Source organism: Echiichthys vipera (genome assembly GCF_963691815.1).
Source record: "Echiichthys vipera genome assembly, chromosome: 18".
Classification (NCBI taxonomy): domain Eukaryota; kingdom Metazoa; phylum Chordata; class Actinopteri; order Perciformes; family Trachinidae; genus Echiichthys; species Echiichthys vipera.
The window spans coordinates 2,672,915-2,700,322 of record NC_139843.1 but is presented as its reverse complement, the minus strand read 5'-3'; the positions used below and the strand labels follow the sequence as shown (position 1 = coordinate 2,700,322).

Genomic DNA, 27,408 nt, shown 5'->3' with positions numbered 1-27,408 from the left:
AGTTTGTTTCCACCTCTGATCGTTTGTGTTTTAAAGTCGTTTTAACCGCCTCTCTGGTCTCCAGGTCTGTGGTACAAGTCCCAGTTCCTCCGCGAGGCTCAGGTGAACCTCCTCGCCGACAGTGTGTGTCGACATGAGGAGTATTATGGAAACACGATCAGCGGGAACATGTTCTGTGCCGGTCGTCCCGACTGGAGCCAGGACGCCTGCGAGGTATTCACGACAAGTCCAAACTCGATCAGGCTTCAGTGAGTCAGTGTGTTGGTTCCCCTGTAACGCTGCTCGTCTCCCTCTCAGGGCGACTCCGGAGGGCCTCTGGTGTGCGAGGTCGGCGGCACGCTCTTCCTGTTTGGGGTCATCAGCTGGGGCGACGGCTGCGCCAAGGAGAATCGACCCGGCGTCTACACCAAAGTGACCAATTACAACGGATGGATAGCAGAGAAGACGGGGCTGCCGTCCATCGCTGCTGGATCCATGTTTCCTCTGAAGTGAAGCGGAGAACTGGGACTGCTGCTTTGTGACCTTCCTCCTTCTCCTCCTCCTCTTCCTCCTCCTCTTACTCTTCCTCATCTTCCTCCTCATCCTCCTCCTCTTCCTCCTCCTCCTCCTCCTCTTCTCCTCCTCCTCCTCCTCTCCTCCTCCTCCTCCTCCTCTCCTCCTCCTCCTCCTCTCCTCCTCCTCCTCCTCCTCTCCACCTCCTCCTCTTCCTCCTCCTCTCCCTCCTCTCCACCATAAACTATTAAAGGAGAAATCCAGCAGAGATGCTAACAGCCTGACGTGGCTAACAGTGGTTAGCTTAGGGCAGTACGGTGAAGGCATTCAAAGGTCTTTTTTAACCACTAATGCTGCTGAAAATAACAGCAAACCTCTGCAGCAGCATGAGAAGAGTCCCTACACACACAACAAAGCACCAATGGGCTCCTTCCACTGTAATGGACTTTACTATGAGAGGAGCTGGTACAGGGGCCAGTAGGTAAGTCTTTAAAACACTCTTTAATAAACTCTGGCTTCACTAACTACGCTGTTGGTGCTTTGTTTTACAGATAAAAGATTTATTTTTATATTCCTGAGATCATTGTTTGGTAGACTTTCTTTTTGCAGAGTGTTTTTTTTAAATGTTTTATTTCATTTATTAAAAGAGGAGCACAGCAAAGTCATTCCAACTGTATTGTTATTAATGGATTCATTAAGTTCTGATTGTTTTCTGTTATTCAGCTAACGCAGCGCTGCATATATGCTTTATGTTTACGCTGCGTTTTGTACACGTTGTGTTAACTTTATATATGTTGTTTTACACCAAACACCACATTATTAAACACTTGTATGAGAAAATCTTGAAATAAATAAAAACTGACTGTAAATAAACATCAAGATGATTTTTATTATGCTGAATTAAGTCTTCAACCGCTTCTTACTGTCGGGGTTTTGTGTGTGTGTGTGTGTGTGTGGGGTGGGGGGGGGGGGGTTGATCCCAGCTGACATCGGACGTGAGGCGGGGTCCACCCTGGACAGGACGCCAGTCTATCACAGGACACATAGAGACGAACAGAGACAGACAACCATTCACACCTACGGGTGATTTAGAGTCATCAATGAACCGAACACCTGCACGTCTTTGGACTGTGGGAGGAAACCGGAGAACCCGGAGAAAACCCACGCAGACACGGGGACAACACGCTAACTCCACACAGAAGGGCCCAGGCCGGGATTCGAACCACCAACCTTCTGGCTGTTATTTGTAAACGATCTGGAAACAAAGCCACGCATCGCCATGACGTCATCAATGCGTGTGACGTGTTACGGCGTGATGACGTATAGGCAGCAAGAAGCATTCTCCGAGGCCCAGGTAGTGTGAGTACAAACGGGCCTGGGGGGGGGGGGGGGCAAGGACCCTAAAGCACGGGGCACGGGACGGAGGCACAGTGGGAGGGCGCCCTTTTTTTTTTCAGACACAAAAGTCCTTTATTCAGCAACCCTCTGGCTGTGAGGCGGCAGTGCTAACCACCACACCACCGTGCCGCCCGTTGAATTAAAAAGATGACACATGTAATTATACTCCTCCAGTGGACTTGTTGCTTTTATGATGCTGTAAAAATACAAATATAAAGTTTAACAGCACGAACAGACGGTGGAAAACATCCTTCATGCACTTCCTGTCCGGGGAAAACCGCATACCCCGTAAAAGAGAAATCTCCTCCTTGTGAAACTGAGTAAGTCTTTAAAATGCGTCGTCACAGAGCTCAAAGAGGTCCCTGCTCTCCCCCGACTGAAGGAGACTTAACTCTGTGTTTGCATTTCTTTATTTAAACTTCTCCTTCATCTGAGACAGAAGTTCATCCGCACACAGGAGTCCATTCGTCCCCCGTTACCCCCCGCACATCAGCACCATCCTGTGGTCAAACACAAACATTACAACACATCATTTTTTAAGAGCAGCTGTACTTAAAGTTCCCCTTCCCCCAAAAAGTGTTTTTCTTCTAAAGGACTTTTGTGTCCGTAAAAACAAGAGCGCCCTCCCACTGTGCCTCCGTCCCGCGCCCCGTGCTTTAGGGTCCTTGTCCCCCCCTCCAGGCCCGTTTGTACTCACACTACCTGGGCCTCGGAGAATGCTTCTTGCTGCCTATACGTCATCACGCCGTAACACGTCACACGCATTGATGACGTCATGGCGATGCGTGGCTTTGTTTCCAGATCTTTCCGTAGACCTCGGAGTTTTTGTGCGTCTTGTCGACTGTTTTTGAATCTTTTCATCGACCAAATCTGCAGTAAACACTCCACCTCCGCATCACACCAACGTGAACCTTTCACCGCCATTGTTTTAAATGTCCGCTGGGCTGGAGCTGATCCCAGCTGACATTGGGCGTGAGGCGGGGTCCACCCTGGACAGGACGCCAGTCTATCACAGGACACATAGAGACGAACAGAGACAGACAACCATTCACACCTACGGGTGATTTAGAGTCATCAATGAACCGAACACCTGCACGTCTTTGGACTGTGGGAGGAAACCGGAGAACCGGAGAAAACCCACGCAGACACGGGACAACATGCAAACTCCACACAGAAGGGATTCAAACCAGGAACCCTCTTGCTGTGAGGCGACAGTGCTAACCACCAGACTACCGTGCCGCCCATCTTACAAACCTATTGAAACCTATTTTTCAGCCTGGTCCCCTGAACAGAGTCAATCATGTGTTTGGGTAAAAAAGCCGACATAAGGAGGTAGAATACAGCGCTGCCCGTCACTGAACAGCCGTCCTCAGACTTCACTGGTGTTTACATGTGTTTGGACACACCCGTAGAATAATCTGATGGACCGCGGACTCGCTGTCATCCATCAGAACCATTCAGTTTGTGCAGAAACAGGTTCCACAAACACAAAGCAGGTAAAGACGAGGGAACAAGGGGAAGTGTGTTCGGATCATCAGTCAACCTCTGGCACAGGAGACGTGCAACAACAGCACTTTTGTTACCGTGCCAACTGCCACAATGTTTTCTTTCACATGAACCAGTCGAGGAGGTCCGGGCGTCTGAGTCATCGCCCTCATCAGATGGTGAGGTGATCTGACAGGTGTGGCTGCTGCTCTGTAATCTCTAAATCTGTGCCCACAGTCAGGTATTTCACCTCCTCCTCCTCCTTCTCCTCCTCGTCGTCCTCCTCGTCGTCCTCCTCCTCCCCTTCCTCCTCCTCCTCCTCTTCACCTTTTCCTCCTCTCCTCCTCTTCCTCCTCTCCTGCTCCTCTCCTCCTCCTCCTCTTCCTCTCCTCCTCCTCTCCTCCTCCTCTCCACCTCCTCCTCCACCTCCTATTCCTCCTCCTCTCCTCCTCCTCCTCTCCACTTCCACCTCCTCCTCCTCCTCTTCCTCCTCTCCACCTCCTCCTCCTCCCCTTCCTCCTCCACCTCCTCTCCTCCTCTTCCTCCTCCTCTCCTCCTCCTCTCCTCCTCCTCCTCCTATTCTCCACCTCCTCCTCTCCTCCTCCTCCTCCTCTCCTCCTCCTCCTCTTCCTCTCCTCCCCTTCCTCCTCCTCCTCCTCCTCTCCTCCTCCTCCTCCTCTCCTCCTCCTCCTCTCCACTTCCACCTCCTCCTCCTCCTCTTCCTCCTCTCCACCTCCTCCTCCTCCTCCTCTCCTCCTCTCCACTTCCACCTCCTCCTCCTCCTCTTCCTCCTCTCCACCTCCTCCTCCTCCCCTTCCTCCTCTTCCTCCTCCTCCTCTTCCTCCTACTCCCCCCTCCACCTTTTCCTCCTGTCCTCCTCTTCCTCCTCCTCCTCTTCCTCTCCTCCTCCTCCTCCTCCTCTTCCTCTCCTCCTCCTCCTCCTCTTCCTCCTCCTCCTCCTCACGTCCATCATCAGCATTAACTCCATCACACACACTTCCTTATGTCTCCATTCTCCGGTGTAGCTACACTTGAAACTGCATAACTGGCATTGCATGTGAGCTCAGACACGCCCACAGTGTGTGTGTGTGTGTGTGTGTGTGTGTGTGTGTGTGTGTGAGGCGTGACTGTACCTGCGAGGGTGTGCCTTCGTACCTGTCTCCAAACCAAACTCCAACCTGTTTTCAGAGGACTCCCTGCCATCCTGTGTGTGACATAAAGTACCGTAAGTGCATTTACCTTCAGATAACCGTGCATCTACCCTCCAAACATGGCGTTACTGTAGTGATGTGAGGAGACGCTGGTGTGTGATTGTGCTCAGCGGAGACGCCTGTGCAGCAGTAATGTAGTCCGCGGTGTCCCGGACGCATCAGACCTCCTTTTCTTGTCATAGTGTGTTGAAGAAGACTCTTTGCGTGCCTGATACCAAGCATTCAATCATCCTCCTGTGTGTGTGTTTTTGTGTTCACAGCTCTTCTTCCCGTCACGTCCAGTCGTCTGCAGCAGCCGTCACCATGCCCGAGACCGCAGAAGCCCACTCCCACACCCTCACCACCAACCGCAACTGCACCATAGAGATCACCAACGTCAGCTCCGTCTACTGCCTCGTCAACCCAAAGTAAGAGCGAGTCCAACGAGCGCAAAGCTGCTCAGAGGGAACCGATAATTACATAAATGAAAAGTACATGGATCTCTTTATGGCATGACGCCCAGAGGGGGAACTTAAAGTGTGATTTTGAGGCGTATTTTCATACTTTTGGACCTGTTTTGCTTTGTGACCTCATACAAAACAGCAGCAGTAGCAGAGATGTACTAATTTAATACTGCTTGGGTCTTAATTGTTCTACTTTTTTCAGTTTAGAAGAGTTTATTTTTAGTACATTTGAATTATAACAGCAGTAAAACCTTGAATGCACAACTAGTTTATGTTTAAGGAAGTTTTAACTTTTACTGCAACGACACTACCTAAGTCATCTTAAAGTAGTATTTTAATTTAATAGTAATACACTCGCTCACTTTTGAATTAAAGGACATTTTTGTAGTAAACCTGATAAGATTAACCCTCAAATTTGACTAACACCATTTATTCTTGGGGTCAATTTGACCGTTAAACATCTGTAAAATGATCATAATCAATGTGTGACTCAAGTGAAGTCGGGTACTTTATGTTTTTATTTAACAGAATGAAAAATATCACTGATGTTAAACTGCATGGAGGGATTTCTGTGTGTGTGTGTTTTAAAGTAAGTCTGTTATTTTAAGTGCTATTTTGTGTTATTTGTAACATCTGGAATGAAAGTAACGTCCGTTATCAAGGACAGCAGCATGAATTTGACCTCATATAATATTTGAATTGTAAAATAAACAATAATAATAATGATTAAATCATCCAGATGATCAAACTGACCCAAAGGAACACCGATGACACAAGTACATGTACAATAAGAACAATAAATAAATATATATAATCATGATAATTTTAGGTTTTTTATGAGTCGTCCCCATAAAATGAGGAAAAGTCATAAATATAAAGCAAAAAAACACAAAAAAATGACATTATTTAGAGATGTTAAACATTAAATGGGGTCAAATTGACCCTTAGGAGAACAGGAGGGTTAAATACAAGTATAAGCCAAGTGATTAAGTAAATATGTGACAGTACATAAGCTTTGTTTTATTTTTATTCATTGATAAAGTCACTTCAGTACGTTGCACTGGATGTTTGATGGACTCACAGCCACTCCTTATTTAATCCCTGTCTCAGACGGAGTCTCAAACCATTCGCCCATTTGACAGAAACATCCTAAATAAGTGTATTTAGGCGCGACAGACTGTGTGCATGAGATTGTTTTGCAGCTTCTGCACAACTCCCCCCGCTCCTTCGGTGTGATGGTACGATCCAAAACCTCCTATACACAGAAAAAACACATGGAAAAGTCCAAAAAACTGAAAAAGAACTTTCATTTGTTTTAAACCTCAGATGTATCCTGTGAAAGGGCGACACGGTGACGTGGTGGTTAGCACTGTCGCCTCACAGCGAGAGGGTTCCTGGTTCGAGGGCTCCACTTGTGTGTGGAGTTTGCATGTTCTCCCCGTGTCTGCGTGGGTTTTCTCCGGGTTCTCCGGTTTCCTCCCACAGTCCAAAGACGTGCAGGTGTTGGGTTCATTGATGACTCTAAATCACCTGTAGGTGTGAATGGTTGTCTGTCTCTGTTCGTCTCTATGTGTCCTGTGATAGACTGGCGTCCTGTCCAGGGTGGACCCCGCCTCACGCCCAATGTCAGCTGGGATCGGCTCTAGTATCCTGTGACCCTCCTGGGGGGCTACACCCCTATGTTGGGCACCACTGAATGAAACTGTTCCTAACGTGTTCCTGCAGGACCAGTGTTTGGACTTTCCCTTGTATTCTAACTCCTGACCCTCTTCCTCCTCTCCCCTGCAGGGTGTACATGGAAAGTGGCTTCGTCTACAACCCCCCGCAGCCGACCCTGCGCACCAACAAAGCCGAGGTGTGCTCGTTCACCAAGGACGACAACACCGCCTCAGGCGCAGTGGGCGTGCTGACCTACGAGCTGTTCGACATGCGCAACCGCCACTGCAACGAGCTGATGGCCGTCATGTTCTCGGTGCCCTTCGACTACAACTTCTACAAGAACTGGCTCGGGGTGGGCATCTTCGAGCACACGCGAGCCTGCGACAACAAGCTGTTCGACTTCATGTACAAGGGAAAGGATTTCACCAACTTCGTGCGCCACGAGGCCGACGGCTCGGGGGTGGCGTACCAGGGGAGGATGCTGGACGTGAGGGGCTGCATGTCTGACGAGGGCAAGGCCATTATCAAACTGGAGTTGTACGACAAGATGGGCAGATGAGTGTGTTTGTCACGAGTGTAAGAGCATGCATGTCCTGTACGGGTGCTTTCCATGAATAAAAAACAACATGAACAGATTTAATGTCCCTGATGTTTTCTTGTATCTGTAATTTGAACCATCACACGTGGTCGCAGATGTTCCGCAGCAGGTTAAAGTGAATGTCACGCGTCTCTTCAGTCGATTTAGCGTGAACTTTACTTCGCTTTGGGTGGAAACTCTTACAATGAACACAGTCAGACTGTGCAGGGTGGTGCAGAGGTATGGCACGATCGGCTCTCCGCGCAGACAGTAAAAACAACATCCCAGACGCATAGATGAAGGTGTGGTGCATCAGGAGACACTGAGCTATGAGACAATGGCACGGAGAGCTGAACTAACCGGCTTGTTAAAAAAAATGCTTCTGAAAACAAAAAACGGTCGGCTGCACCCTGTCTTCACGCCTCCGCCTGCATACCTGAGGAGAGGACATAAAGTTTGAGACTGTGATCATCGACATGGAGATCAGGTGTGGGTGGAGACAGTTTCGGGTGGGGCACGAGGCGTCACGCATTCTCCAACAAGAGCGATCGAACAGGGTGAAGGCTGCGTCTCAGACTCTGGCATCACCCGAGTGAGCAACACACCTGCGGTCCGGACAGGTAAGCTGCTTTATTCAGAGTTTTACTGACAGACATTGTTTCTAGTTCAGGAGTGTGCATCTGTTATAGACGCAGAGTTCATTCAGTGCACTTGTAGAGTCTAATAAAAGATAAATGCATTGATCTAAATGTTCAGTTTTGAATGACACTGTCGGAGAGGTATTCCTTTAACTCTGTGTTTATTACTGAGGTGGTAGTTTGCAGTAGTTTCGAACTGGACTGCGTTATATTGAGACGTGCTCCTGACATCCACCCGTTCAACACGAGGGTGAGATCATTAGAAACACTGGTCAATGTAATGCGCTCCAGTACGACAACACCCATCACGACTCCAGTGATAAACTGTGATTAGCTCTCTGACAGCATTAGCAGGGTTGTGTGAAGAGTTGTGTGCTGATGAAGTCAAACTGCAGAGTAAAACGATGTCCCGGTGCTGTCGCAGCCCTTCCCCAGCAACAACATGAGCGAATCAGCAGAAGCTTTGGCTGCGAACATCAAGAGCAGGAGAAATGTCACCATCGAGATCACCAACCTCACCAACAACTACTGCCTCATCGACCCCAAGTGAGTGCCAGACATTTCAGGTTCATTTCCGTTTGCGTGGATACGTTCAGGCTCTAATAAGACTGTCTGTGTTTTTGCAAGGGTCTACCTGGACAGTGGCAACTGTCACAGTCCGCCCCAACCCACCGTGCGCCCGCAGAAAGTTGAGGTGTGCAACTTCAGCAAGACCAGCGGCAGGGGCTCCGGCGCCGTGGGCGTCCTGACCTACAGCCTGTTTGCGAGGCACAGCAACTCGGCCGATGAGAAGATAGCCATCATGTTCTCCGTGCCCTACGACTACAACATGTACAAGAACTGGCTGTCCATCGGGATCTACGACAAGGACAAGGAGTGCGACGAGGCGCTGTACAAAGAGATGTATTACAACAAAGAGCAGGTGGGCTTCGTGAGGGAGGAGGCCCACGGCTGCGGCCTCACGTTCGAGGGCAAGCAGTTGGACCTCAAGGCGACGATGTCTCCGATGGGCAGGGCCATACTGAAGCTGGAGGTGTGGGACAAGCTCTTCACTTCGATGTAGCAACGCCACCAATGAGCCGCCCGTTCAGTCTCTCCACAAAAGTGTGAAGTGTGACATACGTTAAACCCTGTGTACACCTTCTGTCCATGCAATAAATCCAGTCTGAAGTGAGAAAGTGTGTGTCCTCGTGATCACTGCAACAAAAAAAACAACCTGGCAACGTTCAGATCAGTCGAGTACGACCGGTAGAACGAGTTACCGTCTGTTTGAATGAGTCATCTCAGCGATTTATTAACTTCATCTGCTCTTTTTTAGAAGCACAAATGTAATTTAGACTCATTTCACACATGTTCAGAGCCTCCAAAGCCTCCACCTGCATGAAGATGAACGCAACACAACGTTGGATTGAAGAGTGGTTTCTGTTAGAAATATGTAACAAAACATGACGGACATTATTAAGTAAATACTAAGATCATTGGTTTACGTAATGGGTTCTGGTGTTCCTTTGAATCACCCACAAAATCAGCACAGATGAAACTTTACGGTCCGATCCCTCCAGGTGCAGCATTCAGTCAGCAGAAGCACATTGTGTTGGACAAGGTCTCCACCTGCTGGTCAACAGTGTTTGGTGCATGCACGTTCTGTATGCAGTAAGAATACAGTTATGTACAGTGGTGGTGGAGGCTGGGGTTCAAGTGACCACGAGAATAGGTGGAGTTAATGTAGTCCAGCGCCACCGCCTGGCTGGCCACCACTTTCTGGTCCACAGGGCCCGGGGGGAAGGGGATCATGTTGCTGCCTTCTCCAGGGTTGGCCAACTGTTCATTGGGAGCAGTTTTTAGAGACCTTAGGATTCGTTGTGTAAATCAGAGGAAAACGGACTCAATGGATCAAGGTGCTTCTACGACATGTGGCCAAAACTATGCGGAGACACGCGGAGGGGACTTCTTGTGTAGCGCCTTTTTGCAAATTGGTCCCAGGCGATGCAAAACATGAGCAAGTAACTCAAAGATTAGGACACGTTTTTACCTGGTTATGGATTTAAAATCAGATTATAACCAAAATTACTGGGATTCATCGTCAGGGGGAAATAAATAAAAGTGATAATTTCATAGCAATCCATAGATTAGACCCTAATTAAAGGGAAATCTGTAATCGGCTCTTTTTTAGAAGCACAAATGTAACTTCGACTACTTTCACACATGTTCAGAAATCCTCCACCTGCACGGAGATGAACGCAACACAACGCTGGATTGAAGAGTGGTTTCTGTTAGAAATATGTAACAAAACAAGACGGACATTATTAAGTAAATACTAAGATCGTTGGTTTACGTAATGAGTTCTGGTGTTCCTTTGAATCACCCACAAAATCAGCACAGATGAAAGTTTACGGTTCAATCCCTCCAGGTGCAGAATTCAGTCAGCAGAAGCATATTGTGTTGGACAAGGTCCCCACCTGGTGGTCAACAGTGTTTGGTGCATGCACGTTCTGTATGCAGTAAGAATACAGTTATGTACAGTGGTGGTGGAGGCTGGGGTTCAAGTGACCACGGGAATAGGTGGAGTTAATGTAGTCCAGCGCCACCGCCTGGCTGGCCACCACCTTCTGGTCCAGAGGGCCCGGAGGGAAGGGGATCATGTTGCCGCCTTCTCCAGGGTCGGCCAACTGTTCATTGGGAGCAGTTTTTAGAGACCTTAGGATTCGTTGTGTAAATCAGAGGAAAACTGACTCAATGGATCGAGGTGCTGCTACGACACGTGGCCAAAACTATGCGGAGACACGCGGAGGGGACTTCTTGTGTAGCGCCTTTTTGCAAATTTGGCACCAGGCGATGCAAAACATGAGCAAGTAACTCAAAGAATGGGACACATTTTTACCTGGTTATGGATTTAAAATCAGATTATAACCAAAGTTACTGGGATTTCATAGCAATCCATCAATTAGACCCTAATTAAAGGGAAATCTGTAATCGGCTCTTTTTTAGAAGCACAAATGTAACTTCGACTACTTTCACACATGTTCAGAGCCTCCAAAGCCTCCACCTGCACGGAGATGAAGGCAACACAACGCTGGATTGAAGTGTGGTTTCTGTTAGAAATATGTAACAAAGCATGACGGACATTATTAAGTAAATACTAAGATCATTGGTTTACGTAATGAGTTCTGGGGTTCCTTTGAATCACCCACAAAATCAGCACAGATGAAACTTTACGGTCCGATCCCTCCAGGTGCAGGATACAGTCAGCAGAAGCATATTGCGTTGGACAAGGTCTCCACCTGGTGGTCAACAGTGTTTGGTGCATGCACGTTCTGGATGCAGTAAGAATACAGTTATGTACGGTACATGAGGGGCTCCAGCTGATCCGGTAAAGAGCCGCTGTGGCTGCAGGGACACACCTGACACACCCAATCGTCTTCACACAGTTGATTTGTTGGATCTGGTGCAGGGGTGCGGATCCGAGCTCAGGATTGGGGGTTTCTTCCGTTTTTTCCTAACAAAAGGGAACAAAAAGAACTCTTTGCGCCGACTTTCTCAGTAGTGTTCAAGTAGAAAAAGCTCCTCGTGTTCGGACTGCAGAGTTAGCGGGACGTCACTATATATGGATCTTATAGTGACTCAAAAAGTCCCTATATCAGACGCCATACAGGTGAATTTCCTCCTCTAAAATCAGTATCAGTGTTCGATTTAGAGAGACTTAAAATGATGCAAAGTTGGTTTGGATTACCTATGTGATATCATCTAATCATGCTTGTATTTTTTTTGCATACAGGCAGAAAATGTTAAGCATTTATTTGCCATACCACCATGAATCACAACGTGGTAGATGCTCGCCGTATCATCCAAAAAGTACTGAACATGGACTCATTGACTGTTCTTGTTTATTTGTCCTGAAAAGCCGACAGAGTATTACTGCTGACTCAACTCTTATATTAGTAAATCATCATGTTAAGGGTCTTTAAGGGTCATGAATGTCTCCTCTGTCCCCCCTGATCTGCACCCCTGATCAGGTGCATGCAGCCACACCGGCCCCTTAATGGATCAGAGACCCCTGCTGTTTGAAGACCACTGTGTAAACCATTGTCAATTATTGTCTTTCCAATTCAGGGGTGTGTGTGTGTGTGTGTGTGTGTGTGTGTGTGTGTGTGTGTGTGTGTGTGTGTGTGTGAGAGAGAGAGAGAGAGAGAGAGACGATGTGTGTGTTTGTTGAAGGCAATGCTCTCGTAATAAGTTTACTATTGAAACAATTCAAAGTGGTGAAATAGAGTTTTTACTCAAACAGGTTTAAAGACAAACAGATTTATTTAGAAAATGAATCAGAGATAAATATTATCAGGAAGAACGAGTCGCTGTCTTCCTGTTACCGTAACAACAAACAACTAACAGCCAACAAAACTCCACTGACACATTTGCTCAAACCAAACTCTGCAGACTGATCAGGGAGGAGACGTTCTGTTCAACATTCATGAAAAACTAAACAAGGAGGCGTTCACCAGGACACCTACCCATATTCTTCCTGTTTCTAACATCTCCGTCACTACGGCAACCGCCCTCCTTAAAGCAGAGCAGCGTCGCTCGGTGAAGTGGTGTTAACAACGTGCTGCTTTCAGCTCAGGCGCTGAATCATCTGTGTCCTGCTGCTGTGGTCGAACACTTCGAGTTAACAGTTGGACACTTTCACCTTTCTGCTGCTTTTTTAAAGTGAAATGATCCCAAACTGATTCTCTGTCTTTTCCTGATGTAGTGGCGTGCATCCGCAAAAACGCTCCTTGTGGAACAATGATCCCTGAACAGGACGCAGAACGCACCAGATGGGAATTAAACGACTTTTTGTAATCGAGTTAATCGAGTCATCATTCCAGCCCTTCTGTGCCGGGGCATTGAGCAAGTCAAACACTGGATGTGCCAAAATTTCCTTCCACTAAATGAGGATCAAACTGAGATGATTGTTTTTGGTGCTAAGAAAGAAAGGTTTAAAGTCATCCAACACCTTCAATCACTGTCCCTGAAAACCTCAAATAAAGCCAGAAATCTTGGGGTTGTTATGGATTCTGATTTACATTTCGACAGTCACATCAAATCAGTAACAACATCGGCCTACCCAAGACTTAGAGGGCTCATGTCAGCTCAAGACTTAGAAAGACTTGTCCGTGCCTTTATCACCAGTAGGCCGGACTACTGTAACGGTCTCCTGCAGCTCGTTCAGGACGCTGCTGCTCGAGTTCTGACAAAGACCAGAACATGTGAGCACATTACACCAGCTCTTAAATCATTACACCGGCTTCCTGTACGTTCAAAATCCTCCGGCTCACGTATAAAACACTACATGGTCCAGGGCCGAGGTATATCACTGATATGCTCCCACTACATCAGCCTTCAGGATCACTGAGATCCTCTGTGGTTCGCAGAGTAAACTCAAATCAAGGGAAAGCATCTTTCAGTCATTATGCAACAAACAGCTGGAATCAACTTCCTTTCACCCACTCTGACCACTTGTACAACTCTTATGTTCACCTCAGCTTTCTGCTAAATCTCCGCACTGTTTTTATTATTGCCTGTGTTTTAATTCTCTTTATCTTTCTGTAATGCATTTGAATTCATGACATGTTGCTGTGAAGCACTTTGAGTCTGCCTTGTGTTTGAAAAGTGCGTTACAAATAAAGCTGCGTTGCCTAAAATCCACCAAAATTAAGAATAAATGATGTGACTGTTGTTGTTTTTACATCCTTTCAAAGTTAGTGTTGGTTCCTTGAACACAATCTAAACCAAAACATAATCAACCCTTAGTGATGGCAGATCATATGAAGCCTCATTAGGAACACTTCTGGACGGCGCCGTGTATTCAGCCTTAAATAAGTGAAGTTAACACTTTAAAGATCAGACGGTTGTAACGGTGTGTGTGTGTGTTTGTGTGTGCAGGCTCAGTCTGATCCTGAGCACTGCTCATAAAACACACTGACGACAGTGTTGAAGCGCTCCTTCAGGTGCATCTCCAGTGTGTCCAGTGACATCGGTCTCACATCGTATCCTCTGAACTGCTTCTTGGCCGTCGGGTCCACGGGCACGATCTCCTCGGTGCTGTTGCGGTCGTTGCGGCCGATGGCGGCGTACGTGGGAAAAGCCTGCTTCAGCTCTTCTGGAAGGCTGTTGTTGTAGTTCGGGCAGCAGTAGGCCGACCAAAGGTACTCGGGAACAGCCACGCGGTGATTCTTGAGCCAGGGCTCTCCGCTGCGGTAAGGGATGCTGCCAGTCACCACGTAAGCCTCCCCGAGACAGTGGGCCGATAAGGTCTTGTTGACCGTCTGCTCCAGGATTTCCCAGGGTCCGTCGTTGGAGCCCGCCTTCTGAGGAACCACGTTGGTGAGGGTGAAGGTGGCGGCGCGGTCCTCGTGGCTCTGGTGGTGGAGGCTGGGGTTCAAGTGACCACGGGAATAGGTGGAGTTAATGTAGTCCAGCGCCACCGCCTGGCTGGCCACCACCTTCTGGTCCACAGGGCCCGGAGGGAAGGGGATCATGTTGCCGCCTTCTCCAGGGTCGGCCAACTGTTCATTGGGAGCAAAAAGCAGTGCAGGTTTTAGAGACCTTAGGATTCGTTGTGTAAATAAGAGGAAAACGGACTCAATGGATCGAGGTGCTGCTACGACATGTGGCCAAAACTATGCGGAGACACGCGGAGGGGACTTCTTATGTGGCGCATTTTTGCAAATTGGTCCCAGGCGATGCAAAAGTTGTGCAAGTAATTCAAAGAATGGGACACATTTTTACCTGGTTATGGATTTAAAATCAGATTATAACCAAAGTTACTGGGATTTCATAGCAATCCATCAATTAGACCATAATTTAAGTAATCTGTGACCATCAAACGCTTAATTTCCTGCGTTCAGGTGGATTTTTATGTCCTGATTTACGGTGGAAATGTTTTTATTTATGTCGAGGAAAACACAGGTAACAATTTGAAATACAGAAATAATAAACGGAACTGAAGAAACTATTGTTTTAGGACTTAATTCCTCGAAAAATTGAGATAAATCACATTTTTCCAACGGTCGTTCGGTTATAATTAGTGATTAGATTTTTAGTTTGTATCCTTGTTGTAATTGTTGTAATTTGTGGCTTTATTAAGATGATTTTGACGCATTTATTTCATCAAACACATCAAAATAAACATGCTCTTATAATATTAATATGGAGGGGGACGTTTTCAGTGCGTCCTCCCCGGGGATCTGAACCCGCGGTCCAACTCGTTTCTTTATTCACGTTACACTTTCCTGTAGATTTGATCTCCTTTAACAGTGTTTTAAAGGCTGTTTCATAGATTTAAAGACACTTCCAGGGAGAGAAATACTACATTCCTCTATTAATTCGCATTTAATGACTTTTTGTATCTATGTTCTGTCTTAAAACAGTCGATGCTGAGTGTAAAAAGGACCAGAATCAGCCTCCAAAATAGAAAAACACCCTGTTTAACTGACTTGTTATTGTAGAATAAATTAAATAAATAGGACAAAGAAATAAACGTTGGGCATGTAAGAGGAGATAAACCTTCATTATCCAGGTGCAGCACATTAGTTTATTTAAATGTAATGATGCGAACAATGAAAGAGTTGATGGAGCACAAACACACACAAGGCAGTTCTTCTTTACGGGGACTCACTTCCTCGTTCTCTTGTTGTTTGCTGTAACACTCGACCACAGCAGACGACAGCGTCTCACCCAAGCTAAGAACGTGATTGAACAGTTAGGACGCATCTATAAAAAGAGATCTTCTATCGAACTGATCGATGAGCAGAGTTTACCGTAGACGTTCTGTACAACTGATCCTGAATCAGCAAGAACGACTTCACCGGTTCTCCACAGACACGATCAGTGGACAAGACTTAGAAACTTAAAGTGTTAATATGGCGTAAAATCATCCCAGGGTCTTTTTCTGCCGCACGTGGCTAACAGTGATCGGCTCGGGGCAGCACGGTGAAGGCATTCAAAGGTCTTTTTTAACCACTAATGCTGCTGAAAATAACAGCAAACCTCTGCAGCAGCATTAGAAGAGTCCCTACACACAAAACAAAGCAGCAATGGGCTCCTTCCACTGTAATGGACTTTACTATGAGAGGAGCTGGTACAGGGGCCAGTAGGTAAGTCTTTAAAACACTCTTTAATAAACTCTGGCTTCACTAACTACGCTGTTGCTGCTTTGTTTTGTGTGTAGGGACTCTTCTCATGCTGCTGCAGAGGTTTGCTGTTATTTTCAGCAGCATTAGTGGTTAAAAAAGACCTTTGAATGCCTTCACCGTGCTGCCCCGAGCTAACCACTGTTAGCCACGTCCTGCTGTTAGCGACTCTCCTGGATTTCTCTGATAATGGTTCATCTACAAAAAAACTGTCTCGATGGATTATTTGATGAATATAAGTGCAGAAGAAGACCACGGGATGATTTTACGCCAGAATTAAAGTGAACTTTAAGGGAAAACTGGTAAACACAAGATTAAAGGGATGATTTTACACAAATCTTTGTGAACTTTACAGATCAACTTGGTAAATGGTAAATGGGCTTGTACTTAAATAGCGCCTTTCTAGTCTTCTGACTACTCAAGGCGCTTCACAGTGTTTGTCAGATTAACCCATTCACACAGACATTCACACTGATGGCAGTGGACATCTACAGACCATCTAATCTCACCATTCACACCACATCCACACACCCATGTGCAGCACGGGGAGCAATTCAGGGTTCAGTGTCTTGCCCAAGGACACATCGACATGTGGACTGGGGGGAGATGGGGATCGAACCACCAATCTCTCGAACAGAGGACGACCCACTCTGTCACCAAGCCACAGCCGCCCCAACTAATCCATGGGTGTCAAAGTGATCCAGTAAAGCTTCGCTGTGGCTGCAGGTTTTCATTCCAACCAATCAAAAACACACCTGGTCCAACAAATCAACTGTGTGAAGACAGTTCAGGTGATTGAGGAAGTCGAGTCAGGTGTGTTTTTGATTGGTTGAAATGAAAACCTGCCGCCACAGCGGAGCTTTACTGGATCACTTTGACACCCCTGACAATGATCCATTTAAATCAAAAGCTGCCACATTTTCTTCGGACTGTTTCACTAAATATAAAAACCAAACATCTGCAACCTTCACCTTCTTGTATTCTCACTTTACGGGAGATGAACTCTTCAACACAGTGGAAAATATCCTCACCTGCGGCTCAAACTTCCAACTTGCAGTGGGTCTCTTTCCTGCTGGTGCGGCGTACAAATAGGCCGAGAACCACGGAGAGCGGCGCGCTCGACTGTACAGTGTGGCAAAGCGGTACTGGTTGTAATAGCGCTGGCAGATCGGGGTCCCCTTCAGACCTTTAGGAGGCCAGGACTTAAAGAACACCTGCAGGCATGGAGCGAAATCCCCAACGTCGGCTGCACACGGGCAGCACCATCCAGTGAAGGCGAGGACGACCACGGCCAGAGCGGACACACGGGACATTTTGATAACGGAGAGTTAAGAGTGGAGCGGCTGAAGAGGCGTCATGCCTTCACACAGAGTCAGGGGAATGCAGCGAGGCTCGAACAGACTGGGGCTGTTCTCCTTTTCATGAACACGTGACCTCGTAAAGCAGAAGCACGGTTGCGACATCAGTTTCAGTTCATGTGTCTCTGAGGGGGAAACCCACTAAAGTGCTGTCTGTGAATGTAAATATGTCTAACAGCGAGACTCAAAGACTTCCTCTGACATAACTCTTTCTTCAACACGGATCCAACATGTAAATAACAAAGAAACACTGGCGTATTTGTAATATTCATCTTGATGAAAGGCCTGAAGTAGTCACTGTGCCTCCCACGTGTAGGCCTGTACTTTAAACTTTAAAACATGATTTAAATTTATACACAAGGAGACAAAGAACAGCTCTCAAGCCTGGACAGATTACTGAACGGCCGTACTGGGCACAGACCCAGGGGAGTTCAACGCCATTCAAACGCACGCCCAAATGGCTACGCTTCTCCTTGATCGCTAACATCACTTTCATCTGCACTTAGCTGGAACGGCTAACGCTAACAGCTATCGCTAACTGTCAGTCAAACTCCTCTAATCCTTGTTTTTATGGTGTGATTTTCTGGAGGGGATGGATGCCCCCTGGGCGCCTCCCTAGGGAGGTGTTCCAGGCACGTCCAGCTGGGTGGAGGCCTCGGGGAAGACCCAGGACCAGGTGGAGAGATTAGATCTCCACACTGGCCTGGGAACGCCTCAGGATCCCCCAGTTAGAGCTGGTTAATGTGGCCCGGGAAAGGGAAGTTTGGGGTCCCCTGCTAAAGCTGCTGCCCCCGAGACCTGACCCTGGATAAGAGGCTGAAGATGAGATGAGATTGTACAGTGTAGATGAGATTTTCTGGAGGGGACGGGTTCAAACAGGCTCAAACAGACTCCGGTCTCCTGGAGCTACTGGGCCGGGTCTGACCAACCTGGCAACCCCACTGCTGGACTTATTTTTTGTTGTTGCGGCTACGATCTTGAGTCACCAGATGGCGGAGTTCTGCTCGTTCTCCATATTCAACCTTAAAGTACAAGATCTGAGCACTTCTTCATCACCTGGTCATTAATATTTCGCCCCTCAAAGTACGTGTCTGCTCAGACTATTGAATAAATCCACCACTGACAATGATGGTGGGATTAAGCAGACTGAAGTCAACGAGCACATGAAAGCTGAACTCATGCATGACTTCTCTCATGAAGGACTCGTCCACCCTGGGGTTTGAACCCTCACCAGCAGATGGCAGCAGAAGCACAATGAATGACAAGTGGCCCGCTGACTGAGCTGCTGCTGTGGCTCATCACACACACACACACACACACACACACACAGAAGAGCTACAGATGGTGCTTCATGTTTACTCCTGTCTCAGCATCCACCAATCACATACGCACAAACCGGGGCCCTCTAAGCCTCTGTGATGCATTAAGTCATTGGGTTTTCCATGTGTCGGTGCTGCTGGGTCCAGATAACAGCTACGACTGACAGATGACGACTTCATCTCTGCACGACGCCCGTCTGAGAGCGCTTTGTCGGAGCCCGTGAAGCGTAAGAAACGACACAAGATTAAAGTCGGGGGCCGGCTCGCAGCTGTCGGAGCATCGCGTGCCATCTTTGTGCATCACCCATAATTCATCAGCGTGTATTTTTAGACTCTGGGAAACACCGAAAGTCAATTTCTCTCTCACTCAAGATCTTCTGCGGCTCTCGTGAGCAGCGGGTTAATCGTTTCAGGAGGTAACACTCAGAGGTTATCAGATCAAGACCAAGCTGAGTCACGTTTGAGATACCGTCCGCTGCACTCAAGCACTTCCTGTGAGCTGGGAAGGCGAGAGCAGGAAGTGACATCATGGGTGTGCGCTCATTGGCCGGGCAGGGCAGGAATGATGATGGGTGAGGGGGGTAATGAAGAAATTGGAGCTGCAACAATAAATCAGCTATGAAAATAATCCCAAACTATTTTAAAAAAGGACAAAAAGTCAAAACTCTGTGACTCCAGCTTCGTAACTGTGGATGTTTGTGTTTAATCCTGTGACACTGATCTGAATATCCTTATTTACTGCAGTGAAAGTACATTTTTACTACATTATTTATCCAGAAAACCTTAACATTTCTAAAAATCAAAGGTACATTTCTTGATATTATTGGTCCAATCCTCCTTATTCCATTTTCTTTGTTGTAAATTCTTAAAATAAGTCAGTTTGGAAGTAATTAAACTGCACTGGTTTCCTGTTTGGACTCTTTTCACCCATGACACACACTTAGTTTTGCAGTGATAGCCTTCTTTAACAGACAGACAGTAATACTGCACTATAAAACAACACTCCTGCATTATAATTATCCTTTATTTGCATTTATTAAGTATTAAAAATAAAGGTGTATAATGCAAAGAAGCCAAAAAATGCTTAAAACAAGTGAGTTTGGTTGACTGTTTGAACCTTATTCACCCATAACACGATGTACAAGAGTTATAGTTTTGCAGTGATGCTTAAAACAAGTCAGTTTGGTTGACTGTTTGGACTCTATTCACCCATGACACACACTTAGTTTTGCAGTAATAGCCTTCTTTAACAGACAGAAGTTAAACACTCCTGCATTAAAATCATCGTTTGGGTAAAAGTGCAAATCAGCAAACGCTACTTCACGCAGAGATTGTCTTTCATATACTGTCGGCTACTTTGACTCATAACAAAACATCATATTTCATAAAACAATGACAGGTTTTGTCAGAATAAACTCAATTTGTAAAGTGACCAGCGGTGGAAGAGAAGTCATACTGCACTCCACAAATACTGCATTATTCATTCATTCATTCATTCATCTTCAGCCTCTTGTCCCTGTCGGGGTCACGGGGGGCTGGAGCCGATCCCAGCTGACATCGGGCGTGAGGCGGGGTCCACCCTGGACAGGACGCCAGTCTATCACAGGACACATAGAGACGAACAGAGACAGACAACCATTCACACCTACGGGTGATTTAGAGTCATCAATGAACCCAACACCTGCACGTCTTTGGACTGTGGGAGGAAACCGGAGAACCCGGAGAAAACCCACGCAGACACGGGGACAACATGCAAACTCCACACAGAAGGGAGGGATTCGAACCAGGAACCTTCTCGCTGTGAGGCGACAGTGCTAACCACCACTAATTATCCTTTATTCAGTATTAAAAATAAAGGTGTAAAATGCAAAGAAGCCAAAAAACACTGTAAAATACTCCATTACAAGTAAAAGCCATACAATTAAAATGAAATCGATGTTTGAGCAAAATGTACTTTAAGTTTCAACAGCGATAATAAAGGTAAAACGTCTCATCCCACAGTAATATCTACTGTTATATCACGTATAATATATATTTTCTGGTTAATTCCCTCCTCTGTGACAAAACAGAATATCTTTAAAGGACATTTGAGGACGTCGTCTCGGGCTTTGGATCCACATTGTGTCACATTTTAAACACCAAACAGTTCATTGATTAATGGATAAAGTTGCAGCCGTAGAAGAAATCATCAGTATGTGTGTGTGTGTGTGTCTGTGTGTGTGTGTGTGTGTGTAGCGGACAGGTGGAGGAAACGAACCCCATGTACCTGAAACAGAAAAGCTGCAGCGGCCGGTTCATTACAGAAACTCCTTCTGTGTGCTTTCAAATATCTGACGCACGCAGAAACTCTGCAGCGAGAGGCAGGAACTGCAGGGTGCTGCTTGGGCTTAATCGTCGGAGCTCGAGGATATGAACGGGCCGCTCGTTCTGCTTCCTTTCGGGGCCACAACCCACACATCATGATCCCCTCATTAAGTATGAGTCCTACCCACAAGTGTCAACACTTGCAGGGAGGCGGATCGAGAAGCGGTGACCTCAAAACATCTGCTCTTTACAACAACACAGCACTCCGCTCATCCGCTCAAACGGCCAAAGCCCTCATGACAAACCTCCACAGTGTAACTGAGGCAGACACACACACACACACACACACACACACACACATCCTCTCAACTCCCCGCCGCCTTGCCTCGCTGATAGTCCCACACTTTATAAATAGCGTGCGCTTTTAATATGCGCGTGTGTCCAGTGGATAACGTCAGCGCTTTGGGAGAAAGGCTCAAGGAGTGTTTCATTATAAACCTGTACCATTAAAACTTGCTGGCTGCGTCTGGGTTTTGGCTCTCACGTCCCCCTCTCAGACTTTTATGAGGCCAGTTATGATCCTAAATCGATGCAGGAAACTGAGATGGAGGAGTTGGGTAAGGTAAGCGGTGCCATGACCTCGCAAATAAAAAGGTAGTGTTGGTGATTGTGTGGCTATTCGCACCATCGCATATTGTGTTGATCAGCTTGAAGGTCTGGTGCTGCGTGTGCGGGACCTGTATCATGGGCCCCTGGACGCAGACATGTCAGAGGCCCCCGACTCTGTCTACGGAGGAACAAGACACCCAGATTCCAAGAGTCGACGTCCACACGGAGACGCGTTTCCCTGCAACCACAACTTCAGTCTGGTTCAGTCTGGTTTAGTCGTCCATCCACAGCAGCCGGCGTTATCGGAGCCTGAAAACAGGATCTTTAGAAACCAGGTCCCAGAGTGTGAAGATTGTAAACGCCCCCCATGGCGTTGTGGTCTGGACGGTGAAAGCTCAGACTTTGTTAAAGGACGGCGTCATGGCCCCACCTCCGACCTCTGACCCCTCTGCGTCACATAACAACAACAGTGCTGCTGCGTGAGAGGACAGAGACGGACCCAGAGACTGTTTAGTGAACTGGACTCTAAGCCACATGCATGGGACTGAATGAGGCCCAGCACAGATTTCTCCCTTTTCCCTGATGCTCTGAATAAGGAGCTAAACTGCTCTAGGCTCTGTTTCTAAATCCAGTTCTAAGAAGCTGTGAAAAGTCTCTAAATGTAGTGAGAAAGTGGCGCCTGGGAGTGCTTTGGGACGGGGAAGGGGCTCCCAGCAGCACCCTCTGCTCAGTGAGGACACTAACTGCAGAGTGAAGGGGCTCCCAGCAGCCCCCTCTGCTCAGTGAGGACACTAACTGCAGAGTGAAGGGGCTGCCAGCAGCACCCTCTGCTCAATGAGGACACTAACTGCAGAGTGATCGGTGCATCAGAGTCCAGAACAGCACCAAAGTCTCCACTAAGACCAGAACCAGGGACACGTTTGTCTCTAGGATGGAGGAGGATTCTCCACAGCGTCTCCCCGTCTCTTCTTCTCTGTTGTTGGTGTGTTTCTGTGGCAGTTACAGCGCCACCTCCAGGCCTGGCATGGGTACTACAGCGTTTGGAGTCGGTGCACCTGGTTTCCTGTGTAGGTTTAAGAGTCGAGGCCGAGCGGATGGAGAACTTTTTAAGAACGACAGAGAAAAAACAGGTTGTTTTCGATCGTGTGGACGTACCTTTAGTCATTTTCTGTCTCTTGTGGTCTTGTTATGTCCATTTTTGGTTGTTTTGTATGTCTGTGAGATTGTTTTGAACCTATTTTTTGTCATTTTATGTTTCAATGTCATCATTTAGTTTCTCTCTGTGGTCCTTTTACATCTATTTTGAATCATTTTGCTTGTCTTTGTTGTCATTTTTTGTCTTTTTGTGGTCGTTTTGTGGTTTTTTCATCAACATGTATGAGTCAGGACCCCTGACCTCTTGGGCCTCTGACCTCTTGGGCCCGTGGACCTGTGCCACGGTAGACCTGTTCAGTACTCCATCCATGCACGGCGGAGCCAATGAATGGTTCGTAAATTAGAAGAACCAATTAACTGAAGGTTTAACAGGCACTCCAGATAGATTTAGCCCGAGGTTTGGTCGCATCTGTTGAATACAGTCTAGAAAAAACAACTGACTTGACTGTACGCTGTAAAAAAGAGTCGAACACTGAGAGACGTCACTTCAATCCCCACGGTCATTAATCTCACATCTACCGCGCTGGACTGGAGCCAAAGGGATAGAAAAAGACAGTCCAAACACTCTCACACCACACTGCAACAGCGAGATGACGTAACGCGCGAACTGCCTCTCTGGCCGAGTTCAAAGGTCACAAAGCGGCGAGGCGTGCAGGTGCTTGGGAGAGCCGGCGAGAGGAAGTGGAGAGGGGAAAAGCAGAGAAGTCTGCGAGAGAACCACAATCACGCAAGCTGCGTGTGGTTTCCAGCTTCTTGCCAAGACCTCTCACTCTCTGCGTCCCAGACTCTCTCTCGGAGTTATCCAATCCCCCTGTCATCTCCACTGGCTGCACTCCCCACTCCCACTCTCGACCGCACACAAATGGTTTGAATAAGAGGTCTGCATGACTGGGCTGTGGCTGCAGATGAAATCCTGAAGAGTGATAGTTTACTTAGCCTAAATACCCCCGATTAGACAAATTGAAACATTGTTGTTATGCGGTGGAAACTCAAGGACCTATTGGCCGAGTGTGTTCACCCCGCTCCGGAAAAGGCTGTGCTCGCGGACTCTCGTCATGCGAAAACCACAAAATCTGGCACAAGTGGAAAAAAACAAAGAGCTGCAACAAAAATCAACAAAAACTTCTCCACCAAAACACAAACTATTGTCACATAAGAGATGATTCACAGAGGAGGCAGGCACACGCGACTCAGGCTTCTGTAACTACTGAAAAACATGTCCGACCACAAACGCTCTGTCTTGACTTATGGTATGCCTCATGATGTCACATTTTCCCCTCGTTCTGATCGTCTCCAGGTTCACAAACTCAGGCTGCAGCGATGTGCTGCCCCGAATTGATCGCACCGCTCCTCGGGAAAATAAAGAAATCAATCATGGTGTCACACTTAATGGAGGAGTAATCTAAACGTCTCTACTTCCGATTCCTACGACGTTTAAAGTCAGCCAACTGTCAGACGCCCTTCATCCTATTTAAAGTTTAATTTGTAAGGCCATGGAGACCTTTTTCTTGAAGCTACTTAAATATTACAGCACACACATGCACCGCACATGCACACGCTTAGTAATAATACACCAAAATCATTCTACCAGATTGAAGCTAAGCAGCAGTGGAGACTCATAAAAAGGAGCGGTAGCTGCCTCAGTCTGCCAGCGGACTCCGTCTGGCCGGGCAGTCTGGTGTCAGTGCTCAGCGGCTGGACTCGCTACAGCAGGAAGAATCTGCATTACCGACACACTTCTTACAGATTATTTCCTTTTTTTTAAATTTAAATCGTCCAAAACCTCGGTACTGCAAGACTAATGACATTTCCTGCCTCAGCTGTACTCTGTGTTTAATGCTAAATGGCTAATGTTAGCATGACACAGACAGTAAACTGAGGTAAATGTGTCCTGACACAGACAGTAAACAGAAAGTAGATCATTCCCGACCCGGAGTAACAATCCACCGGCTTACTGCTGAGAGCCACGGCCTCAGATTTAGAGGTGCTGATCCTCATCCCGGCCGTTTCACACTCGGCTGTGAACCGATCCAGTGAGTGCTGAAGGTCACTGACCGACGACGCCATCAGGACCACATCACCAAGACCACATCAGAGACCAGATCCTCAGCCCAACGAACTGACCTCTGACCTGCTCTTACCTCTGACCTGCTCTGCACACATCTGACATCCTGTTAGCATTTCATGCTGCGTTAAAGCTCAACTGGGAAGTTGGAATTTCTGAGTTTCCACTCCGAGGCCTGACGTCAAAATCCAACATGGCTGCTGCCGGCATCAACAGCAGTGAAGGCTCGAGAAATATACTTTTAATTAGCACCTGTGTATTGTTTGGGTTAAATCATTAAATCAGATGCACGTTCAGAACGGTCCATCTTCTATCTGTCGACATGTTGCTACAGTATCTGTACGCGCAAAACACAGCATGGTTGTTATCAACTGGTGCTGCTAACATTTGCTAACCTGGCTAGCGTCCCCTGACCCCTCTGAGTATCGATGTTTTCTGACTTATAACTACACCAGTTCTGATATCTGACTTCTGTGGTAAATGAATTGTCGCATTGTCATTGTGAAAATGTTAGCATGCTGACATTAGCATATAGCTTAAAGCATTACAGCCTTACAGAGCTGCTAGCATGGCTTTACTGTAGACTCTGTCAAGACCTGGTTCTGTCAGTACCCTTCTCTCTTCCTTTTTGTTTGAGTTTGTCTCCCTCTGTCTTTCTATCCCTGCTTGTGTGTGTTCTTGTTTGTCTAGGTCCGGTAGGCGTTCCCCCCAAGCTGCAGCCTTTTACGCTGATCACCTGTACCACTACAAATACCTTAGCGGACAGGCAGGCAGCGCCGGAACGTTGTAGACCCTTAACTGGTAAAACTATTCCCCCCGGATTGGCATCCCCTTTCTCGTTTTGGTTTCACGCTCCCTAAGTTTACTAATCGTGTTTGTTTCCTGTTTCTCCGTAGTTACCCGTGTTCCAGTTTCCCGTCCGTCTCCCTGATCTTCCGTCGTCTCCTCGTTCCTGTTTTTCCCGTGATCGCCTTGTTAGTTATATTATCTGTTTTCTCTGTAGTGTTTTGCGTTTGTCTGTTAATATCATTAAACGTTTTGTTTGTACTTTTACTTCGTGTCCGTGTCTGCATTGGGTCCACCATTTTTGTGTGTTATCTCTGAACCGTTCATGACAAACTCTCATGCCGTGTCCGTTTACGTACTAACATACTCACACTTCCAAGTCTGAAAATGTAGTGCACTACAATGTGAGCAGGCCAACTCGGACGCTGCATTTAAAACTAATCGTCAAAAGTATCGATAAAGTATTCAATGCCACATGTTTTCAAACCGATACAGTATCGACACTGACCTCTGGGGGGTATTCAGGCAGCCGGGAATTACGTCGGCTTGATTTTGGTGCAATTAGCGCATCTGGAGCCTTTTGGTAAGTCCCCTTCGAGCTTGTGTAAGCTTGTGCTTTACTGTGGCAAATGGAGTCTTTCAGGAAGTAGAACGACCGGAGGATGGTGGGTAATGAGCTAACAAGCGGCCTGTCGTGCCAGTGAGCCGCGATGACATGATCGCAGGTGTGCTCACACAACAGAAATGAGATGAGATGGTGCGTGGCTCTGTCAGGCGGCGGTTGGTTCGCGGGGGCCAAAGCAGTTCGCAGTGATCAGGCTGAAGCCCTCAGGCTGTGGCATCCTGAGTTCAAAGGACAGATAATGACGAGGCTAATGACCTCGACTGGGGAGAAAATGGCCTCTGGTCCAGTGTGTGCAGCTGGGAGATGGGAACCTCTTAGGAAAGGTTGAGACACAGCTGCTGTGTCACCTTGGGAAAGTGAGCGCAGTGAGCAGAGTTTAGGTGAGGTCAAAAGACTCACATACACAGGCTACATACAGTACAACCATTGTCTCAACAGCATTCGATGTTTTGAAATATCGGTAACACTAATCAATGCGGCCCAAGACTTAGAGCGAACCTCCCGCTCACTCCGCGTAGGTTGCCCCTTATTTCACACAAGTACTGAGTATCTCCCGCTCTTCATCCCCCCATTTCCTCCGTGCATTCACAGTGTTACTAGGCTGCGTCTTATCACGTAACTCCGGTTAACGTACATCCTGCTAAACTTCCACAGAAGTACAGAGTAACTATCGCTCACTTCCCCCACGAATTTCCCCGCATTTTACAGTGTAACTAGGCTGTGTCATAGAGCGCAACTCCTGTACAGTAACGTGCTACTTTGCCCGGAGTTACATGCTAAGACGCAGCGTAGTTACACTGTAAATGCACGGGGGAAACAGGGAACGGGGGGGGGAGTGAGCGGACGTTACTCAGTACCTGTGTGAAATAAGGGGCAACCTACGCAGAGAGAGAGCAGAAGGTACACTTTAAGTTGCGGGTCGTATTATGTAGTGTTACGGAAATATCTTGTTTTGTCCGACCAACAGTCCGAACCCCAAAAATACATAATAAGAAAAGCAGCAAATCCTCACATTTAAAAAACTTGAACCAGAAAATGTAAATGACTTGGACAGAAAATTAACTATAAATCAATTACCAAAATGATTGTCTATCACCTGACACTAGCACCGTC

General features: G+C 47.1%; 4 protein-coding genes across 4 annotated transcripts in view; 3 read left to right on the top strand and 1 right to left on the bottom strand.

Moving 5' to 3' along the window:
- plaub (plasminogen activator, urokinase b) overlaps positions 1 to 1,371 on the top strand; it is an 8,673-nt gene extending 7,302 nt beyond the window's left edge. The window contains 2 exon segments of the mRNA XM_083932726.1: positions 65 to 213; positions 298 to 1,371. Coding sequence (XP_083788852.1) covers positions 65 to 213; positions 298 to 492 — 344 coding nt within the window. The 3' untranslated portion in view covers positions 493 to 1,371.
- Positions 1,372 to 4,484: 3,113 nt separating this feature from the next.
- Positions 4,485 to 7,323, top strand: LOC310960898 (uncharacterized protein). The gene is made up of 3 exons (XM_083932736.1): positions 4,485 to 4,600; positions 4,847 to 4,993; positions 6,818 to 7,323. Exons 2-3 carry the CDS (start codon positions 4,890 to 4,892, stop codon positions 7,245 to 7,247), a joined length of 534 nt encoding a protein of 177 aa, XP_083788862.1. The 5' UTR covers positions 4,485 to 4,600; positions 4,847 to 4,889; the 3' UTR covers positions 7,248 to 7,323.
- Positions 7,324 to 7,757: 434 nt separating this feature from the next.
- On the top strand, positions 7,758 to 9,081 carry LOC310960897 (DELTA-actitoxin-Afr1a-like). The gene is made up of 3 exons (XM_083932735.1): positions 7,758 to 7,885; positions 8,328 to 8,449; positions 8,531 to 9,081. Exons 2-3 carry the CDS (start codon positions 8,346 to 8,348, stop codon positions 8,964 to 8,966), a joined length of 540 nt encoding a protein of 179 aa, XP_083788861.1. The 5' UTR covers positions 7,758 to 7,885; positions 8,328 to 8,345; the 3' UTR covers positions 8,967 to 9,081.
- A 3,087-nt stretch (positions 9,082 to 12,168) lies between these two features.
- LOC310960895 (endonuclease domain-containing 1 protein-like) lies at positions 12,169 to 17,422 on the bottom strand. The gene is made up of 2 exons (XM_083932733.1): positions 17,106 to 17,422; positions 12,169 to 14,448 (listed from the first exon to the last, which is right to left on the bottom strand). The coding sequence occupies exons 1-2, from the start codon at positions 17,385 to 17,387 to the stop codon at positions 13,828 to 13,830; spliced, it is 903 nt and encodes a 300-aa protein (XP_083788859.1). The 5' UTR covers positions 17,388 to 17,422; the 3' UTR covers positions 12,169 to 13,827.
- Between the last annotated feature and the right edge of the window lie 9,986 nt (positions 17,423 to 27,408).